The 17543-nt window shown below is 44.9% G+C and overlaps 1 protein-coding gene across 3 annotated transcripts in view; it reads right to left on the bottom strand.

The window, feature by feature from the left end:
* LOC107224999 (dachshund homolog 2) overlaps positions 1-17543 on the bottom strand; it is a 184228-nt gene that overhangs the window by 50273 nt on the left and 116412 nt on the right. For all 3 annotated transcript variants that reach the window (XM_046734382.1, XM_046734383.1, XM_046734384.1), the window contains 3 exons: positions 11039-11115; positions 9740-9910; positions 4778-5002 (listed from right to left, as the gene is read on the bottom strand). In XM_046734382.1, coding sequence (XP_046590338.1) covers positions 4778-5002; positions 9740-9910; positions 11039-11115 — 473 coding nt within the window. The remainder of the gene's footprint in view (positions 1-4777; positions 5003-9739; positions 9911-11038; positions 11116-17543) is intronic.

Genomic DNA, 17543 nt, shown 5'->3' with positions numbered 1-17543 from the left:
AACTTGCAGGCCAAACCCACGCCTACAACTGCGCGAGTGCCGTTTACCGAGACGAATGTGTGCCTCCGATATTGGTCTGCGGCTGCGTATTGGTATACACAAGAAGCATTAACGGGCGAGGGTGTGTCCCGGCTAATAAACTAATTTCGGTCTTAATTAAATCCAAGACAATACGGCACTAATTAAAGTAAACATTAAACACAATAAAAACCGGTATCCGAACGCAGGTATAATATAAGCTATAAGAGAGTCGAAGTCCTGCATCCTGGATCCCGATGCACGCTGCCATGCTGCCGCATCGCCGGTCCGGTTGTAAAAGTTATTCTCTCGCTCACGTGTCTGCTGATCGGCCTCGAGATCACGGAACTCTTCTCCCGCTTCCTGCCTCTCTTATACCGGTAATTCACTACCGACCCCCGGCGACCTTGTCTTCTCTAAACGGGAACCGAAATCACTCCGATATCCGCCCCCTTTCAGTTGCGGCGACGACAATGTCTCGGCGATAATTTACTTTGAATATTGAATGAAAGGGTATAATCCATGACCTCGACGTATACTGATACACAAATATGTTTTCTACTCACTGATTCTATACAGAAAAAATTGTGTTTTGTATTTCTCCCGACATCTTGGTCTATCGTCCAATACGAGCGGTGATTAAAGAGGACTCGAACCTCGTGATGACCACGCCAAGCAGAATCACAGCGACAGAGTCCTAGTCGCTTGAAAAGCCGGAGCTTTTCCGGCTAGGCCATAAGCTGAACGTGGTTGGACCGATGATTTGATAAACCCAGAGATCGGGCAAGTGGGTATAAGGTCCGGTTCCGCGGAGTAGGCGGTGACCAAAAATCGCGATACTCGCAAGTTGCGAGGTAGAGAGACACGCAGGTTTGTACACGTATAATGCACAGAGAGAAAGAGAGAGAGAGAGAGGAGGAGAAAGAGATAGAGAGAGAAAGAGAGAGAGAGAGAGAGAGAGAGAGAGAGAGAGAGAGAGAGAGAGAGAGAGTCGCGGCGAGTCTACAATTTTAATTAACCCGGTACCGGGTAGCCAATCGCGATCGAATCGGGCGCACGATCTACAAGGAATCTACATAAGATCCTCCACTCCCGGCTACAACTCAATTCCCTCCGGGGGCCCCCTGGTCCTCGGGGCGCCTCTCTCATCGCCAAGAGACGCGTGTGTGCGGGCTCACCCACGGCCGATATCCACCTACCGCCATACGTCGCTATCTCCGAGATCGGAGATAGTAGCAACTCCGGCATCGGCACCACCACCACCATCACCACCACCATCATCACCATCGGCAGCGACGACCTGGACGCAGTTACACATGCCTCCCACCCGTATTGTCTGCTTGAATAAATTCTTCGAAAAGGAGGAGGAACAAAATAAAATGGAACCAAACACCGGCGACGAGGGGGGTCAAGAATTAACCACCCCCTATATTTCCCAGCTCCGTACGTACGGCGAAGTCGTGATTCGATATTTCTTACACGCACGTACTACGTTAACGATGCCTTGGTGTCGGGGTGAAAATACTACCGTTACAGTAGGAAGTTACCAGCGTGCTTCTGCTCCACCAATTAATCCTAGAATTTTAAGTCTTGGCGAGAAGTTGAAAAAATTATTAAATATTTCAAGTATCGCGATAGACTTGAGACAAATTTAACGTATGGCTGAGTAGTTGAAACCTTGGTTTCAGGTCGAAATAAGTCGTCGAAACTGTCAGCAGGACCATGAAGATGATAAATAATGTTACATTTTGGGCAAGTCAAACGATAAATCAGAGTTCATACCATATTTTTATCTCAGAATTCTCTTTATCGACATTAATGACTGTGTAAAATAATTCTCACTCAATTTTACCGTACAATCATTCGGAAGTTTGAATGACACGTAGGCTGAGCATTAGATATAAACAATGTACAGTGTAGCCCGAAATCGATGCTGAATTGAGAATGACATTGCCGAGTATCGACTGTGATAAGTGCAGATTAGCCGTCTCCTTCAACGTAAGAATAGATATTGAAATCTGCAAATGCTCCTCCGTTCCGTTCACGCGACGTTTCTCAATGTCACTTACAGCTTTCGTCCGATATCCCGAACCGACGATGTCCGCAAGGAGTACCTTATAAACCACGGTCACAGGAACGCGGGGCAAGAGAGATAAACAGTGACGCGGGGTGTATTTTGTGAAACCGGAGACGGCACGCGAGGATAAAATGTAGCGAGGGGTTACGAGAGACGCGCCTCTCGCCTTCGTTCGCGTCTTCTCGGTGACTTTCGTCCTTTTGCGGAAAGGTGGTAGGTGGTAGGTGGTAGGTGGTAGGTGGTAGACCTCTTCGCACAAAGGAGGACAACGCGTATGTCGATAATACCCCCGGTCATCCCGCGTGAATTGGCTCGCGTTGGTGGGTGTAGAAGCACCGACGTCACGCCGCCCTCAAGGTGGGCTGAAAATGAGAGCCTCTAAAGTCTTCTAAGCTGCAGCGATCGAGACGGAGAGACGAAGAGACCGCGAGGTTCGAGGAGGTGAAATAAGGCATAACGCCGGGTAACTCGACACCGCCGCTCGCGTATGTAAAACCATATGGTGTAAAACGAGATGCCGCTTCGTTCGAGTATTAAATTGGGTCTTTCGAGACACGTGATGCCACTGCTCGAACGGCTTAAGCGTACCTGCACCGCCCGTCTTTCGAAACTATCTGCCCCGATGCTTCGTTCTATCACCAATCCGCCTCGATCCCTTCCCAGCTCACACCACCGCGGCTATAATTCCATTCTGTCATGTTATTATTGAATTTTCATCATTGGAAAACCTCGCCTGGAACCAATTCAAAATCTTCGACTTTCTTTTATTTTCAACATTCCGTCTGATCCTAAAAGAAGATTGGAATTATACCGCTGGAACATTGCTCTGTACGACTAAAAGCAACCGTACCCTACAACTGAAATGATGAGTGACAAATTTTTTTATACACGAGTTCAGTTGTGCCTGATCAAAGGCAGATACGGTGAGTGAATTTTAGATCGTTGCAGTGCGTCTTAAATAGCCGTGAATAATAATTATGAAAAATACCACAATGCTCGACGTATCTGTGATTGATCAAGCAAAAGACTAAGCTCGATTCAGAACTTCTCGTCTTTATAATTCATTTATTATTTTCATAACTCATAACTCATATTTATATTTGTATATTTATATTTATATATATATGTATATGTATATGTATACGTATCGACATCGAATTTATATGTATGTATATCATGATCGTGTAGATGTGCTTGTTTTTCTATATACCGTGAGGGTCTCTTGACGCGATCCTTTCGCGCCACTTGAGGTGACTCTGAGTCTTGAGGATCGGCGGCTTTAGCCGTCAGTCCGAAAGGCTCGCTTCAACAAACTCACTCTGTATGTCTATTGTAATATTACGATAATTATTATATAAGAACTGTTACACTGATACTTAATGAATTCAAAATTTTTTAAATTTATGTACCTATGTATATGGTAATAATAATAATACTAACAATAATAATAATAATAATAATAATGATAATAATAATTTATGACTAAAATGGCAACATTTATATGCAGTGCCATTTTATTGTTGCCAATTTTTGTTATTTACGTCTGCCATGATAAGTTGATTTCGCAATAGTCGGTAACAATAAAATGGACAGATGCTTCACATCGAGATTTAAGTCTTATGGTTATATTAATTAACTTAATAAATTCTCTATATCTATACTCTTTTTTACGATTTGCCTATCTGATCAGCCCATTATAGGTATATGAAAAATTGACTGACTTTTTACGATGTAGCTATCGAGTCACGACCGACTCTCGTTCAGGGTCTCATGCTTTTCTAACTGATTTATTATCCATTTTTCGCTCTCCTTCTCGCTCTCGCTCATTCTCCCTTGCCTCTTGATTCGTCGTGAAATTTTTTTATCTATGCGCATTATACTGCTTGGATATATAACATAGGGAAAAACTATCTAATCAATTATACATTAGCAATCGTTCAGGTTATACTAATAAAATTAGAATCCAATTCTTTAGATACCCTGTGCACGTAAAGTACATCTGACGAGATATGCGATTTTTCATAATTGTACTCTCAAGATCTTTTATTCGTATATCTGAAATTTTTCAGAGAAATACTGTAGCAAAAGTTCAGAGAGACGTTATTCAAAAAAAAAAAATTGTCGATCATCGACGGATACGCATAACGTCTAACTAATTGTGGTGACGACAATAGAATCTACAGATCGTGTGCCGACGTCATTAAAGTGGTCGTCGAGTCGATGGAACGCGACAGACGAGTGATCATCAAAACGGTAAATCGGGAATAAAAGACCGGGATTTACGGCCGCCAAATTTACTAAATCCCATCTTGCACTCCACACGATATCTAGTCAATTTTCTGGTAATATATTCTGTACAACGTAGGACTGGAAACATTCTCTGTATGATATAGCTAACAAATTTTAATAACAGTTTCGAAATGTAGCTAGAAGAGGTTAAAAAATGGTCAAAGTCCGGAGACTGGATTGGATTGGTTTGGATTGAAGTGGATCGGAGCCGTAAATCATGAATGTGCGGTACAGAGCTTTCCGAATCCCGGAGAATGAATCGACGATTAAAATAGCGGGAACTCGGATCGGGCGATATTCAGTGCCGCCTGCTAATGTGGTTTTGGGATAGTTGAAATATAATGAAATTGTGGAGAGCGCCCTCGAGGGTCTTAAGAAAGCCCTGCCACTGACCTTTCTCGTGGTTCACCTTGCGCTCCTGCCGCCGCGCGTTGTCCGCCGCGACCTCGAGGAGGCCCTGGATGTTCCTGAGGAGGGTCTCGGTGCTGGAAACCGAGGGGTCCTGCCCACCCTGCGACACGGCCACCGCCGCCGAGGCTATTTGGGAGTAATTTAAAGCTTGCGGGCTTTCGGAGCCGGGCGCTGGCAGCGGGAGGTTCTCCGGCACGTCCGAGAGATCTGGAAAATGAATAAAGGCTACATTGTACAGGTGTTGAGACGCACCGGCGATTCATCGGATCAATGAAAGACGCAGTAAACTCAGCAAAGATGGCGCATTTGAAAGGCGGGAAACGATCATGACATAACCTCTCTTTCTTTGTTTAAAGGTTACAGTTGATCTTCCAATCCGAAATCATGTATGAGCAAAATTCGAATAGGAAGTTAGAAGTGACATTCTGACAATAGAATTCATTAAAGGATTTTGAAATGCAGAAGGTCGGAGAATGTGAAATTCAAAATGTAGAAAGTGTAAATTGTAGCATCGCAAAACCTGTAAATGCCAGTGTTTATACATTTTTGTATATTTCTACGTTTACTCGGACCAGGTATTCCAAATTTCAACTTTCTATATATTTCTATCCGAATAACGATATTTTTCTACATCTCTCCACTGATTCTCACGATTCTATATTTTGGCTTCTCACGTTTTCACCATTCCACATTTCGACTTGATTCTACATTTCGACTTGTCGCACATTTTAAATTTTCTGAAACTTCGATATTGTACCTATCTACTCTGCGGCCATTGTTTGACTCCCTTACACAGGAATTATAACAACGGGTCTCCGAGGAGTTTCCGGCAATCTGTTATTGCACTCAGAGGATTCAAAAGCGCACAGTAAATGTCGATGATAAATTTTATCCGTGGCCAAATACCCCCAAGGTGGGTAAGGTATATACTTAGCGAAAGTTTTATATTTAGGTAGACAGAAAAGTTATGCCGGTTTTCGTGCGTGTCTCGACGCCGTAACGTCGCGACGCCCCCTTGTTACCTATCCGCGAACATTTGATTTAACGTTATTTCAATTCGAATTAATCCAACGCTGGTAATATTTAACTTTCACCGCGGAGTGCAACATCGCCTCCGAACCCCCGATGCTCATCCCGATCTTGTACCTCGGCAGGACCATGCTCGTTTAACATGTCCTCCCGGGATATTTCGACGTCTATCTATATGTATGGCTATTCATTCATCGGCTCCCGGAGTACTAAGTGGATGTTCGTCGATGAAACGAACAATTTTCTCATCCAGCTCGAGACTAATACGCGTCACGGAATCGGAGAAAGAAATTGATGTACAGAAATACGCGCCACCTGATTTTTATTTAATTGATCGTAACCGTTAGTTTATAGCACAATTTTTATTAACGCTGCTGTAAGTGGAATCGTTGATAATTTGTCCATTAGAACCGGTCCTTTTTTACATCTTCTCTCCTTTTACATAACGATATCTTGAAGCAACTATAATTTGATCAATATGGTTGGGCAACTGTATTATTTATAGATTTGAAATACAGCTTCGAGTCGGTTCGGGGAAAGAAATCCATGACACAGGATAGCGAGCGAGAATCTGAAGGAAGGTCAAAATGATTCGTTATTGTTTAGAGAATGCTCAAAAATTTTCAAGGCTTTGCGAATGATTAATTACAGTTTGTATTAACGGTTTTACATAGCTTGACGATAATAAATAATGAACTCGAAGAACAACGATATCGATACAAGGCGGGGAATTTTTGTCAAAAAGTCATATTCAGATAATCACTCTAATGGAAATTACGTCTGTGATCATAGATTACATTGGACAGATTCCCACGTGGCTATGTAAGTCGATACTGAGGCTGGATCAATTAGACAAATTACGAGTGACACGGTCGAGGTTAGTCTTCGAGATCCATGCGTGGATCGCCCGAGGGGCTGACTCGAGAGCGTAAGAAACCCAAGAAATGCAGTATTACGAACGGTTATGATATTGCGGGTCGAGCACACGCGCGGTGTAGAATCCCGCCGAGCGGCAAGACGGAGGAACAGAGAGAAAGAGAAAGAGAAAGAGAGAGAGAGAGAGGAATAAAGTCAGTCGTGCACGTGGACAGCGAGGAGATCCGTTTGCGCGGGGCTCGGTTTAAGTGGCTTTCATCGGATCGCCGGTGCAGCTTTATGGCCAATGATAGGTGGTTTATTGTATCGTCTTTTAATTATCAGCGCGCACCTACAGCGCCGCATTTGTTACGGGTGGTACTTAGACCGATTCCGATCCCGGAGGTCCCGCAGGATTCGCGACCCGGGACGATAACGCGCCAGTCGGCAACTTAGGGACCGGTGACACCGAGCCATTACAATTATCGGCCGAAGAACTCGTCATTTTCGCCCTTTGTCCTGCGCGCCGGTGCCTCAGACTCGCTTCACGCTTCCGCGCATGCGCGATGGGCCACCGCGGCGCCCGCGCAGTAAATGAGCAAATTATTATCGTCGTGCTGCGGTATAGCGAGAGATATTATTTCTAAGAAACTGCAGTGCGTCTCATTAAATCAGAACTGCATTCCGAACGCGTGTTCACTCCCACAAGGCTTCCCCTTGTTCGGGGGCGCGCGCGCAGCTTCCACGCTGAGCATACACGGCCCATTTCGGTATACCAAATAACCACCCAGCCACCCACCCACCCGCGGGATTTATCGGTACAACTTGATATTTAGCGAGCCATGTTACACGCGAAATAATATCGTAGCGGTAACGGTGAAACCGCACACCAAGCACTACCTGGATACCGGTCAAGGAGTCGTCGTTCATTTCGCCCGTACACAACGGGCCCAAGAATTAGTCATCGGCTTCTTCGCGGCACTAGCTTAAGGCTGAATCAAAATGATTTGAAAAAAACGACGGTTCGAGAAATTTGCTGCAACGTGATTTACGTCAATTTCAGGCGATTCGACTGGTCTTCAATTCACGAATCGAATTTGCAACCTACTTTCTATCGGAAGACGAGCTGGTCCAGCAAGTTACAAGGATGGTCTCCCTCCTCCCACCCACTGTTAGCAGTTCCCTTGTTCTCAAGAGAACGCGGCGACATGTTACAAACCTCATTAAAACGGAACTGCAGCCAGAATCTTTTATTTTCAGGGTTATTGGAGGTACGTATAGCCGGTGCGCGAAAGAATGTTGTCTTATTTTCGTTGTTGTATAATAACCGTGTTCAGATCCTGGGATCGGAGTATGAAATTTGGACGATGTTTAAAAACTGAGACGATTCTAATACCTCTTTTTCGTCATTTTTTATTTGCTTTCGGTTCCTCAGGTGAAAAAGGAGGATCGTTCATGCAGACTCGCCTCGACTTTGATCCGTCTTTAATTGGGCAGAACCGCGTTCCAATTAACGCGTCCCATATGAGCGACAATCGAGGAATCGATTAGAAATCAATGCGATTATAACGCTTGGACGCGTCGAGGTGTGAGGCCGAATCGTGAAGAGGATAGGATAGTTGTCGTGTTCAAAAGTTGAGATCCCTATCCCGCGTCCCTTATCTTTCGTTATTAAAATGAAACTAAATATACCGTAGATCTGCCTCTAATGATCTCACAATCCCTCGGAACCCAAGCGAAACTTCAGTGGTTCTTACATCGTATTATTCCATCGCCCCAGAATCCGAGTCAACTATTCGGCGCAAAGTTGCAGGCGAAACGGACCAATCTTTTCACGATGATCCCAATGCGAGTAGAGGAAGAGACGCACAGGGGGTTGAAAGTCGCTTCGCGGAGGCCGAGAGAGGATCGGAATCGAACGATTTCGAAATATTTTGACAACCGCTGGACCGGGATGTCAGACGTGTTTCTTCGAGCGAAGAACGTGAATGAATCCCAGAACGTCTGGGGCCCCCGATGATCGATGAGAGGTGAGGTACCTCTGACCCACCACCACTAAGCCGTAGGTACACGAGCCTCGAAGACCGCAGCAGCGCAACACTCGGACCGATATAATTATTTTCCATTTGCATATATGCAACGAAATCAGTTCCCTTCGGCTCAGACTTCTGCCTTGTGAGGGGTAAATTAGGCACCCCCTGTCTGCACGCTGCACTAATACTCTCCAAGACACTTCGCCGGAGGAAGATGAAGAACAATCGACGGCTGGTCCCACGTGACGTACTCGAGAAATTGAGCTACCAAGTGCGCATGCGCAGAGTTTCTTGTGTTTAGACAGGCTGGCCAACTCACTGATCTCTGTACTAACTGGGTTGGTTGACTAGCGTCCTCGGCCTGAATCGATTAGAAGCAGACGAAATCGACACCAGCGCTTCAATAGCCTCAATGAAACTAACGAGTCGCGTGGTTCGCTGTGTATGTCATTGGTTAAAGTGACAGAACCATGTGACTAGCTCTGGTTCTACAAGCACAGGAGTCAGCCATCCAGTTAGTATAGTGATCAGTGGGCCAACTGTGTCTGGTTTTTCCCCGGCGCGAACTTTCAACACTTGAAATCGTTTTGAGGTTATGAGCAAACTCGACTTCAGACCCGTCACATTTTGGACATCTCAAATTCTCGATACAACATAACCTCGAGATGTCTACGGATTTTCAGAGTATCAGACCTCCGGGTCACGGGTTCTGCTGGAACTTCTAGGCGTGTTTTTTTTTTGCCCTAAAATACGAAGCCTCTGATGAGTAGTTTCATCTATCGGGCCGCTCGTTACTATAAACCTGAAATCGACTACAGGAGCAGAGGAACGAGTGAAATGCCATTACCAACGTAACCTGTTGTACATTTTGCGAGTTGGTCAACCTGAGAAGCAGACGGTAAACTGAATCGTCAATTACGGAATCGATGCGCCGACTTTTTGGATCTGCAGGATCGCTTGTTTTCGTCACCGAGGAACGGGCTTTCCCAGCTGACCGGAAGGTGTAAATATTGAGGGATGAACTTACCCTCGTCCTTGACGTTATCGTCCTCGAGATCGTCGGACAAGTTGTCCTCGTCGTCCTCGTCGTCCTGCGAACGATGAGAGGCGCCGGCCTCGCTGCCGGATTGTTCGCCGACGCTGCCGCTGCCGGCGGTTTTGGACAAGTTGAGGACCGGACTGTGTCCGTTCGAGGAGCCTGAAACAAAGCGAGAAGAAGACGGGTTGAGTCCGGGGCTTTCCTGCGGCGCCGGATGAAGGCGGTCGAGTTTCCCCGAATGCTGCAGCATGAGGGACCCGGCTGACAAGTTGATGGATTTTATTTGCCTTCGCGGATCCCCATTTAGAGTGGAACAAGCCAACTATCCACTTTCCGAGTCGGCCGCGTCCGTATTTGATATCCTAGCATTTTAATCCTGACGTGGATGGATTCTGTTTGGGCAGCGAATGAGCCACTCGACCGAGCATCGACGGCCCTTCGCGGGGGGATTCCCTCCTCGCTAAACGGACTCTGGTCCCCCTAACCCCCCGAAAACGCAAACGGATCCCGAAGGCGCGGCACGCGGACACGAATCCGTACTTGTAGCTGCAATAAAGTCTGCGCCGCTGGCCCGTCAGCCCCCCCTTTCCACCCCCCCAGTTTCTGCCTCATGCCTCGTCCGTGAAATGCTTTAATCGCACCAGCTTTGCCCCGGAATGAATTTATCTTGGCCTTCCAACGCCGGAGATAAAGGGTTCGTGCGGCTAGACAGATTAAAATATTAAGGGGAATTGGGGAAAAAAAAAATAAATAAAGTAAAACCCTTGCGGGCGGTCATCGCGACCCGACTCGAACGGTCTGAAACACGATATCGAACCTAATCTCTGCGCGGGGCTAAACGATCGGCTGTAACTACTTGCGCTGAAAATTGAAAGAAAAAACAATACCGCGTGATCCTCGTCCGCATGATGAGAAAGCAAAAGAAGAAAAAAGAAAAACAGTGAAAAGAAAAAACTCGAGTTATATCTAGACCGTGTGTTTTGAATTGACGAACCGGAATGATCCCGATGAAAAGATTTGTAGAGTTAAATCACGAGCTGTGACGGATAGGTGTGGAGGAAGGCCAAGTGATGATTGCTAATAAGTATGCGGCTCGCGTTTTACGAGTCTAATAAAGGTAATTGAAATCGATTTTTACTCCGGTTCAATTAAGATCCAGATGGTAATCGAATCCAGCGTGGATTTATCGCGCTTTCCGATCTTGACCTTAGGATGAGACTGCAGGATCGAGCTTTTGTTAACACCCGCGAAGCTGCCGCCGTCTCGAATGGTAATTCGTACACTCACCGTTGTGGGAACTGAGGTCACGGGGTTTGTGGTCCAGTGCCAGAGCCCGCTCCGCGTCTCCTCTCTCCTCTCTCAGTCTGTAACAAGAAGAAGAAGAAACTCGGGTCAGCGAGGAAAGAGTGATCAGCTTCAGGGGCGGAAATGGAAGTTGGACGAAGCTGAAGCCAGTCGATTTCAGACTGCGGGATAAAAACTGTAGTAACGGTGAACATCCTCGAAACGGAGGCTGTCAAACTTCGCGGCAATGTTCCTCGTTAAAAATGCGTTATATATAAGCCTTCCAGGCGTTTCGTGTATTATACTTTTCTTATTATTATTTTTTACGATTCTCAACATAGCTGGGAAACTTTTAATTTCACTTTTTATACCGTTTGCGCCTTTAGCCCGGAGGCATTTACCGCGCGTAATAACGTATCTCATTGCGCCGCTTCAAGAAACAGTCCGCACGTAAAGACTTTCCGTTTCCGACTGCTCTCAGCGGAAAGATTTTCCCGGTACAACGGGAAGCTGAAGTTGACACTCTTAAATTTGAATGCACAGGTGATGAAAAAAAAAGGAATAAAGAAAAAATTGAAATTAATTTTGAAATGACCGGAACGAGGGGATGAATAAATAAATGAAATTGTTCTCTCACTCTGTGTTGCATATAGAATGTAGGGTGGGCGGCTGAACGACGCCTTAAACATTTTTTCCGAGCAAATTACTCCCGAGGGTACGCATCGGGAAGTTCTTTTACCACTGCTTCGCACCTCGAATCGAACCGCGGTCCATTAAGTAGAAAGTTAATATCATTACGCTATATAATATCGGGCGCATCTGGGAGCCGCGAGGAGCACTTTGCTAAACGCCGCCGACTCGACTCGACTCGTCCTACTCCCCCTCTTATGTGGCGCGGTTTTCGCGGAGGCATCTTTCCTCCACCCCGGTTATAATGCTTTAATTTTTTAATGAGAAAATGCTTTTAAAGAGCCAGAGAGAAATATTATCCGTCGAGCAATAGGTACCGTCGTCCCTATTTGCGAGCTTCCGAGCCCTTCTCTATTCCCTTCCGAAAGCTCGGCTCTGGCTTCGCGGAAAAAGAAGAAGCCGCGCGGTCTCAGCTTTTGTACTGAACTTCTTTCGCACTCTCGAAAGCCTAGGAATCGTCCAACCCGTTCGATCGTTTCAGTTGCACAATTTTATCAAATTGTAACTGACATCTCTGCAACTTGCACTGTAAAAAATTGACGGTGTTAAAATTGAATACGGTGTGGACTAAACTGTAGAACAATTTTCACTGTCAATTCAGAACTTTAACGTCGAATAGTGTTAGATTGACATGAAACAGTGTTGGATTGATACCAAAAAATATTCTATAAAAGTCCGCGACGAATTTTTTTTTACATCGTGTGTTGTTCCAATCTTTATCGGAATGTGGATTGAGATGCTGTTTCATCTGAGCTCAAAACCATTGGCGCAAAAGCGTTGTTTCACAAGTTGAGACTCAGTTAGCCTTAAAGACTCCAACCTGCACGCGTTCAAAAATATATCTGCAACTGCTCATCTGCCGTCGGCGAAAGGGTTCGTGTTCGTTGAAGATTATGTATCAGTGGCATCGTTCCCCCCGCGTTTCGAGCCAGCACCAGATATCATAACGACTTAATTTTGGTGATAATTAAATTTTAATTGGAAATTCGAGTTGATTAAGACGGGCGACGGGTATCTAGCGTCTATATCCACGTATACAATGTCCCTCCCACTCTCCCTCTCTCTCCCTCTCTCTCCTACCCGGCGTTCGAGTCGCTCCGAGACATCGCAAGGTTGCAATAACCAGCGACGAACGTCGCAGGGTTATTAAATTTGTAATTAGTTGAATATTACGTCGAGCGTCGCGGCGCTGCTGCTGCTGCTGCTGCTGTTGCTGCCGCTTCTGCTGCTTCTGCTTCTCTTGCTGCCGCTGCAGCTACGGGACGACGGTGTTAATATGTTACGGATTTCATTAGGTACGTACGTACCTATCACTTCGTATGCGGCCCTCATACCGTGTTACATGTATGCGAATAAATTAGTTACTTCAAACCCGGGGCAAAACTTCCGCAACGTCGTATCGCATTTAGGATTCTACTGTGGGAAACTGCAGGAACTCGTCGATACTTCGAAATATCATTCGCCAACTTGTCAAGGTGAAAAATTCTCGAGATTGAAACGTGGCAAAATAAAAAATTAAGAAGTCTCGTTGAAGAAGATCTACAAATTTCATACGTATAGATCGTAAATGAATCGTGTATCCACAGATTGTTTGAAATAGATTTCAGATCGGTAACGATAATACATTACTGTTTTTTTGCTGAATCACGAGTTGGTCGTCTATCAATTATAACGATTGTACATAACGGATTGATTTTCTCACCAACTGACAAGATGGAGAAAAGAAAAATCTGTCTACGTCTGTTCGTATAGAAAATTCATTTCCGAATAAAATTAGCTCTTTTGCACCGGAATCGGACTAATGGAATATTTATATATTCCGGTATGATTCGTTTACGATGTTGTTAATAACAAGGCGTTTCACGGTTGAAGATTATTGTTTAAATAATCACTATCCGTCTCGCAGGAGCGTTTCTGATCGAGATTCCACGATAGCAATTTCGGATCCTTTTTTCAATCACATTTTTCACCCGACTGTACTCGCTAGGCATTCTTGAGGGATGATCGAAGCTGATCGATTATGAGGCGGTGCGATATCAGCACCGGGGACAAACGGCTGCATCGATATGCAGGCGGGCGTTTTGGCCTCGGAAATCAAACGCATCGTCCGCATAGCGCGAGATAATGACAACAATGGTTGTAATTTCGGAGTAACAAAGGGAGTCGCGATAGGGTGGGAGGGAGGGAGGGAGGGAATATGCGGAAACGGACGCGCGTGGTATGCGCCAATTTAAACACGCCAACGCGAATTTGCGGCAACGGTTTACAGCGAAGTAGATTTTTCCGTGTCGCTAATACAAAGCCATACCGCATCCGGAATCGTAGAACCGTATCGTTACGCCATATGCAGGAGTAAGTGGGTGGTTAGTGTTTTCGAGTCTAACGCTTAATCACAGACGAACGTTGCCATTGGCAGGCACCACCCCTGGATCCCTTCAGGGAATTTCTCTCTCACTCGGCGAAAATTTTCCACGGCATATTGCAGGTCTGTATACGACGATCAATCCGCCGGAGTCAGTTTTCATGCACGAAATTCGATTTGCCGACACAAACGTCTGGCCCAATTTTCCTCCTCGGCTTCGGAATGGCATCATCCCCCTATCCTTTCACGATCCTTAATCCTATGCAGCTCGATTCGCGTCTCAATCGCTCTCCGCGATTCTCGATTATGTGTGTATATGTATCAGACAAGCCCAAAAAATCGACTTGTTTTTTCTCTCTCTCTCAAAGTCACATGTTTAACAGTTGTTGGAAGTTGAAGCCGGTAGTATTAACATTTAGTGGTTTCTGAACGCAGTTTTCCATTTTCTATTTGATTAACGTTACAGAATAATTTTTTGGTTACTTCTGAATTGTGTAGCTCAGTAACCAGGCAATGGATATGAATGTCCGATATATATTTTTGTAGAGAATTTAATGCGCTATAGAAAAAGGTCTCCTATAATTTCCTGATAACTAAACTCTTTCCACAGTTATTCAAGGTTAAAGTCGAAATCATGTAGGAACATTTTTTTTCGAAAATACTAGACTAATGACAAAATATTGTGATTTTTTATTTTTTATAAAGAATTTCAACCGCTATAAAATCATTTCACTCAATCAATTTTAAACTTGAGCAAATTTATTTTTTGATAATAAAAAACGATGCCTTCAAAGTGGAATCACATATATAACGTATTATTACTTGCGATAATTAAAAAATAAATTTGCTCAAGTTGAAACCCAATGAAATGAAATGATTTCTATATCTATAGACTGCCAACGAGTCCGTCTCATCGGTACCATCAATCTTTTTTCACTCCAAAGTTCAACATCTGACATTCGAAAGACTTTGAAGAGACTCGTCGAATTCTCTGCATTGTTCATGAGTGAGAGACACCATGAGTATCTATCTTTCGAAATCTTATCACGCAAATCATATCCTTGAAGTGACCCGACGCATGAAACTACAGATTTTCGCTGAACTGTAAAAACGTTTAATCTTTTTGACCTGTCGAAATTTTTTCTGTATCTTCATCGTGCCGAACGAAGTGAGAATCTGTTGCAGCGCACAATGTCCAAGTTTACCTATATCGTGCTGAATTTGAAGTACCTTTTCAATCACCCCTCAGAGCGGTTATTAAAAGAGAGAGAGAGAGAGAGAGAGGAAAAAAAAATGTTAATATCCCCGTGTTTTTGCAACGAAGAGTGTAAAAGCTGGACTCTCTGTATACATCAGTCGACTGACGGTAGTTTCGAGGGAGGAATGGAATGAAAGGGCGGGATGAGGAGAGGAGAAAAGGGAGATTCCGCTCTCTCTCCCTGCAGGCGCAAAACGAGGAGAGTGATAAATGACGCGAGGCACACGCTATTGAGATTAATTTCGTTTCTATCTCCCGATGTTGTCTCGAATCTTTCATTCAATATTTCAGACTCGGGACGGAGACGGTTCCGCTCCATGTATACCTATAACGTACAGATGTAATGGAAGGCGTCTCTCCTTCGGGAAGATGACGCGGCAGCTAATATTTCCATCTTCGCCGTCAGAGACGCGCTTCTCTCTCTCTTTTTCTCTCTCTATCATCGGTTGCTTAATAGAGACGCGCGACGGCGGAAGATAAAGCCGAAGCCTCGAACAGATCGGCGAGCAAATTAATTAATTGCAATACGCGAAGGATTTCAACCCTCGATTTCGAGTTCCGTTGTTCGGTCTCGTTGTTGCTGTTGTTGTCGTTGTCGTTGTTTTTATACCTCAGTGCAACGTGGCCGAGAAATTCAAATTTTTAGCGTGCAGCGGGTGAAAAGACGGAGTCTCGCGCTCCCTAAACAAGCGGAGTAGGTTGGATAATTAGGCGTCGATCCCCCCCGTTTGGGGGAACCCCTCCGGGGAACCCCGGAACCCGCGGAACCCCCGCCGACAGGAAATGAGACGGGGGCGAGTGGATATTCTATCCGCTCCGTACATAAACGGGCGCTCCGATCTGCGTAACTCGGTGCAGCAGTCTGCAGATTAAACGAGATTCTCGTACAGAGATAAGCGGAGTTTACGTCCGAGAAGGACAGTCGTTTAATTAGATGACAGAGATTTCCCTTCTAATGCTGATTGAACTAAATTGTCCCGGAAGCTGCGTACAATGCGCGATAGTCGTCGATCTCTCGCGCCTCGTGCTTCCCACCTTCCGCTCTCCGGGTGTCTGCGGAGGGAAAGAAGCGGAGAGAGAAGATGGAAGGAGGAGACAGGGACGGATAACGTCTTGTTAGGCAAATGACTGTTTCGAATTGGCGCTTGGACGCCATGCGAGCGCTTTTCTTGGCGCTCAAGGTGTTTTAAGCTTGGTGTCACGTGACCGATTTGAAAGCGTTTACGAGAAACGATCTAATTAAGTCGCGAAACTTTGAATCGATTTGAAATTTCAGCTAAGGCTGAATAAACGTCGTCATCCTTGAGCGGATGCTAGGCTCGATTTCGATGTCTCCGATTGTAAATATCTAAATCTACGGATTTGATAAATCTATATCCACATGCGAAATGCAATTCGGAAGGTGAAAAAGATTCCTAAACATTTTGGTCTTACCTGTGCAAAGGTACAGAAATGGCTACGAAATCGTGATAAGTGTCGAGTAAATTGCGTCGATGATTCGGATAACGCCTCGTTATGTTATACAACGAAAAAATCGCCTCGGCTCGAAACCGGAGAAATATACGCTGCACAGACTGTTCAATTTCAGGTCGTGAAATTAATGCACGACTCGAGACACACTTGGTACGCCATTAAAGCTGCACGAAGGTGATCGCGAGTGTCGGAGAAACGCGAGCTCCGTTTTTTTTACGGCTACCCTTGATTGCGTCTACTTGCGATTTCATTCGCGTGCAGAATCGGGTGTCCTCTTTTTTTTTTTTTGTTTTTCCATTTATTTTGTTTTTTTAACCGAAGTACGGTTGACCGTAATCGACCCGTCCCGCAGGATACGCTAACAAGGGTCGATTAGTTGAAAAATATGATTTTCATTCAATAATTATTATTAACAAGAATCGTTTAGAATGAAGACATTGATTTTTTTAATTTTTTCCAATTTCACCTCCATAATCGTGCGAAGTTTGTTTGTTTCGACGCATTTTAACTCGACTGGACGTCCAATGGATCTTTCGATTCGATGTAACCCGCGGTTATGGATAGGATAGCGAAGAGATCGAAAGACACGCATACCGTGTATATCCCAGCTTTCGATCGTTCACAAGTGTGCATCCCCCCCGTTGCGGTGGTCGCCGTATTTTTCAATTTCACGAAAGGATGAAGAGGAGAGAAAGAAAAAGAATGTCGCGATAAAAATCCCCCCC

This window comes from Neodiprion lecontei, chromosome 3, assembly GCF_021901455.1.
Source record: "Neodiprion lecontei isolate iyNeoLeco1 chromosome 3, iyNeoLeco1.1, whole genome shotgun sequence".
NCBI classification, from domain to species: Eukaryota; Metazoa; Arthropoda; class Insecta; order Hymenoptera; family Diprionidae; genus Neodiprion; species Neodiprion lecontei.
This window is presented reverse-complemented; position numbering and strand designations above follow the sequence as displayed.